At 37.7% G+C, this 4,016-nt stretch overlaps 1 protein-coding gene across 1 annotated transcript in view; it reads left to right on the top strand.

Moving 5' to 3' along the window:
* SGCG (sarcoglycan gamma) overlaps nt 1-4,016 on the top strand; it is a 79,211-nt gene that overhangs the window by 16,186 nt on the left and 59,009 nt on the right. Inside the window, 1 exon segment of the mRNA XM_017874489.1 lies at nt 2,976-3,077. Within this exon segment, the coding sequence (XP_017729978.1) occupies nt 2,976-3,077 (102 nt within the window).

Here is a 4,016-nt window from a genome sequence, read left to right on the forward strand (position 1 = left end):
CCGGCCTCCTGTATGTTTTTCAAATAAAGAAAGTAACAGCCAGAGAAAGAAATGACAATGAACAGTCAGCTTTGGCAATCTGACTATGTAAATTAGCGACCACAGAGGCTAGGATTAACATTAGGGTTTTTTTGGTGATATAACAAGTAGAGTCCAGAAAACTGCCACCATATGTATACTTGAACCCAAAAATTCAACAGCAAATTTTCAGAACAGAATTTGTAATCTTGAAATTCTGCTTTGTTTAACTCTAGGCCATAAAATCTTTAATGGAAATGTTTGCTTTAAAAATTGGCTGATTATGCATACATGATCGATTTTTATAATTTTCTGATGTTGGTTTAAGTTTATAAACTATACTATAAATGCTTGGCTGGATCCCATGAGAAAATCCCGAACAGTAGTTGTCAACCTCTTTAGACTGAGCCCTTTCTTCAGACAAAACCTCCCAGTGCATCACACGTATAAAAGAGCTCAGAAGGCCAGGCACGGTGGCTCACACCTGTAACCCAGCACTTTGGGAGGCTGAGGTGGGCAGATCACCTGAGGTCAGGAGTTCAAGACCAGCCTGGCCAACATGACGAAATCCCATCTTTACTCAAAATACAAAAATTAGCCGGGCATGGTGGCACACACCTGTAATCCCAGCTACTCTGGAGGCTGAGGTGAGAGAATCACTTGAGCCCTGGAGGTGGAGGTTGCAGTGAGCCAGGATTGCACTACTGCACTCCAGCCTGGGAGACAGAGTGAGATTCCATAAAGAAAAAAAAAAACAAGCTCAGAAGTGCTCATCTACCCAGTGTGGGAGGTAGCTGCACCCAGCAGTGTGTGGGGCTTCCACATGCTCACTGCTAATGCCACCACTCCCAAATGTCAGTTCGAATTGTAGTTTATGGATTGAACCACATGGCATAACCACACATTTAATTTGGTTCTTGTTAACGGAGCTTTCAACTGATGATGTCTTTGAAAGTAGAAGTCTATTGCCTAGCAGATAAGATTCAGGCCAGGGTAACATATCTCTATCCTAGAAAGTCACCTGTCACAACGTAAAATGTCCCTTATTGCTTTGTTTCATCCTTTGGACTGTCCTGCTTTCCTTTTTTAAATAATGCTTTCTATTTGGGGAAGAGAGGAAAGTTCAAAGCTCAACTGGTTGAATTCAGATGCTTTTAAGACAGTCAGAAGGGGAGGAGAGGTAGGCAATCAGGTATATGGGTATGAAACTCAGAACAGACTATTTACAGATAAAAATGGATTCTTCCATGGGGATGGCTACTCTCAAACAGAAAATACCAAGTGTTAGGGAGGATGTGGAGAAATTGGAAGTATTGTGCACTGTTAGAATATAAAATTGAATAGCTACCATAGGAAACAGTATGGCAGTTCTCAAAAAATTAACAATAGAATTCCCATATGATCGATCAATTCTGCTTTTGGCTATATACTGAGAGAATTGAAAACAGGGAATCAAAGAGATGTTTGCACACCCATGTTCATAGCAGCATTGTTTACAATGGCTAAAATATGGAAGCCACCCAAGTATCCATCAATGGATGAACAAAATATGGCCTGTACACACGGTAGAATATGATTCAGCCTTGAAAAGACAGAAATGTCATAATATGCTATAACATGAATGATCCTAGAGGACATTATGCTAAGTGAAATAAGCCAGCCACAAAAAGATAATGCGATGTGATTCCACTTACGTGAGGTACTTAAAATAATCAAATTCATAGAGACAGAAATGCCGTAAGATTTGACCTTATCGCCGTATACATATATTTCAGATTGTCCCCCAAATGTGTACAAGTACAATGCCTCAATTACATATTAAAACTTTAAAACAAGAAGGTAGAATGGTGGTTGCCAGGGGGTTGGGTAGAGGGGAGAAGAGGGAGTTAATTGTTTAATGGGTACAGTGTTTAATTGTGCAAGATGAAAGCAGTTCTAGAGATGGTTGGTGGTGATGGTCACACAACATCATGAATATACTTAATAGCATGGATCTGTACTCTTAAAAGTGGTTAAGATGGTAAAATGTATATGACATTTTACTACAATTTTTAAAATTTGGAAAAAAAACGGATAAGCCTCCACAATGAAATAGTAAATGAAAGCCAATTCATAGCATGAACGCAGGAAAGGGCCTAAGACTGAACTTGAGGGAGCCTGTAGTCAAGGGCTGGGTAGGGAGGACAAGCCTGTTAGGAGACGGAGAATGTGGTTCTGGAGATGGGAGGAACCCAGACAAGCACAGCATCATGGAAACCAAAGGAGGACAGTGTTTCAAGGAGGAAAGGGTCCAGTGCCAAATGCCCCTGAGAATGCAAAGGGCATGAAATGCCCACAAGTTTTAACAGCACAGCGGTCATTGGTGACCTCCAGAATCATGTCTGCCACCCAATCTGGTAACCCTTCATGACTGTAAACTCCTTGAGAGCAGGCACCTTGAACAGACCTCTACATCCTCCTGTTTTGCTTTTCACTTAAGAAGTGCTCAATAAACATTTACTACATAGTGAATTCAGATGATGGTATTTATGGTATTTTGGGGCAGGTGATGGAACTGTACTATATTCTGATTGTGTTGATGATTACACAAATCTATATATGTGTTAAAACTCATAGACCTGTACACCTCAAAACATTTAATTTTATTGTAACTTAATTTAAATTAAAAAAAAATAGTAAGATTCTTTTTCTTACATAGTGATGGGCTCGTGAGTGTTTATTATAAAATGACTCTTGAAATTTTATGTTTTCTAAACAGCTCTTTGTATTTATACAAGATTTAATAATATTGAATATTGAATTAAAAGATGTGAAGTTTTAAATACAGTATTTAGGAGAAATACAGAAAAGATGGTAGGCAATATATGGAAATACATGTGTGATTTAAGTCAATAGTAAGAGGAATGAAAAAGCAAGCAATAAAAAAAATATGCATGGTCTTTTTTTTTTTTTAACAGGCAGGAATGGGCCACTTGCGTGTGACAGAAGATGGACTGCGCTTGGAAGGGGAATCAGAATTTTTATTCCCATTGTATGCCAAAGAAATACACTCCAGAGTGGTAAGAAAATGTTGAAAGACAAATAATTTGTGCTTTATGAAAATAAATCATGGTTAAGCATAAAATTCAATACAGTTTAAAGAAGATTTTAAGCATATACACGTGCACATATTCATGATATGCTCTTTATAAAAAGCTTGGCCAATAGGTTGTAGAATTTATCTCTGATATTACCTTCTAAAAATATTTCATTTTCATGTGCTTCAGATCTGAATTTGGCGGCTCAGTAGTTTAGACCATAATAAACTAAAGGTTTTAGAAATGAAAATTTTTTACCAAGAACAATTTAAACTTCTTTATGTTAGATCAACTAACTTAAATATATTTATCTTAGGGTATACAAAATTAAGAAGCTTAGAAAGAAATTTGTTTCGGCCAGGTGTGGTGGCTCACGCCTGTAATCCCAGCACTTTGGGAGGCCGAGGTGGGCAGATCACCTGAGATCGTGCCAGTTTGACCAACGTGGAGAAACCCTGTCTCTACTAAAAATACAAAATTAGCCAGGCATGGTGGCGGGCACCTGTAATCCCAGCTACTCGGGAGGCTGAGGTAGGAGAATCGCTTGAACCCGAGAAGCGGAGGTTGTGGTGAGCCCAGCTAGCACCATTGCATTCCAGCCTGGGCAACAAGAGCGAAACTCTGTCTCAAAAAAAAAAAAAAAAAAAAAAAAAAAAAAAAAAAAAAAAAAAAAAAAAAAAATTCGTTTCATTGTATTATGTTCTGGGTTTATTATACTAATTACAGATTATGATCCTGTAAGATTCTAAACAAGCAGATTCAGCATTGTCTTTAAATAATTATGTGACTTTAAAAGTAAATCAAGGTTTTCTTCATTTACCTCCATGGAGCTTATAAGAAGGACAGCCAAGAATAAAGTGCAAATACGTTCAAACAATGTTTGCAGTATGTTCTATTTCTTTTTTTCTTTTTTTTTTTTTT

The sequence above is a fragment of the Rhinopithecus bieti genome, unplaced genomic scaffold (assembly GCF_001698545.2).
Source record: "Rhinopithecus bieti isolate Rb0 unplaced genomic scaffold, ASM169854v2 scaffold_8350, whole genome shotgun sequence".
Classification (NCBI taxonomy): domain Eukaryota; kingdom Metazoa; phylum Chordata; class Mammalia; order Primates; family Cercopithecidae; genus Rhinopithecus; species Rhinopithecus bieti.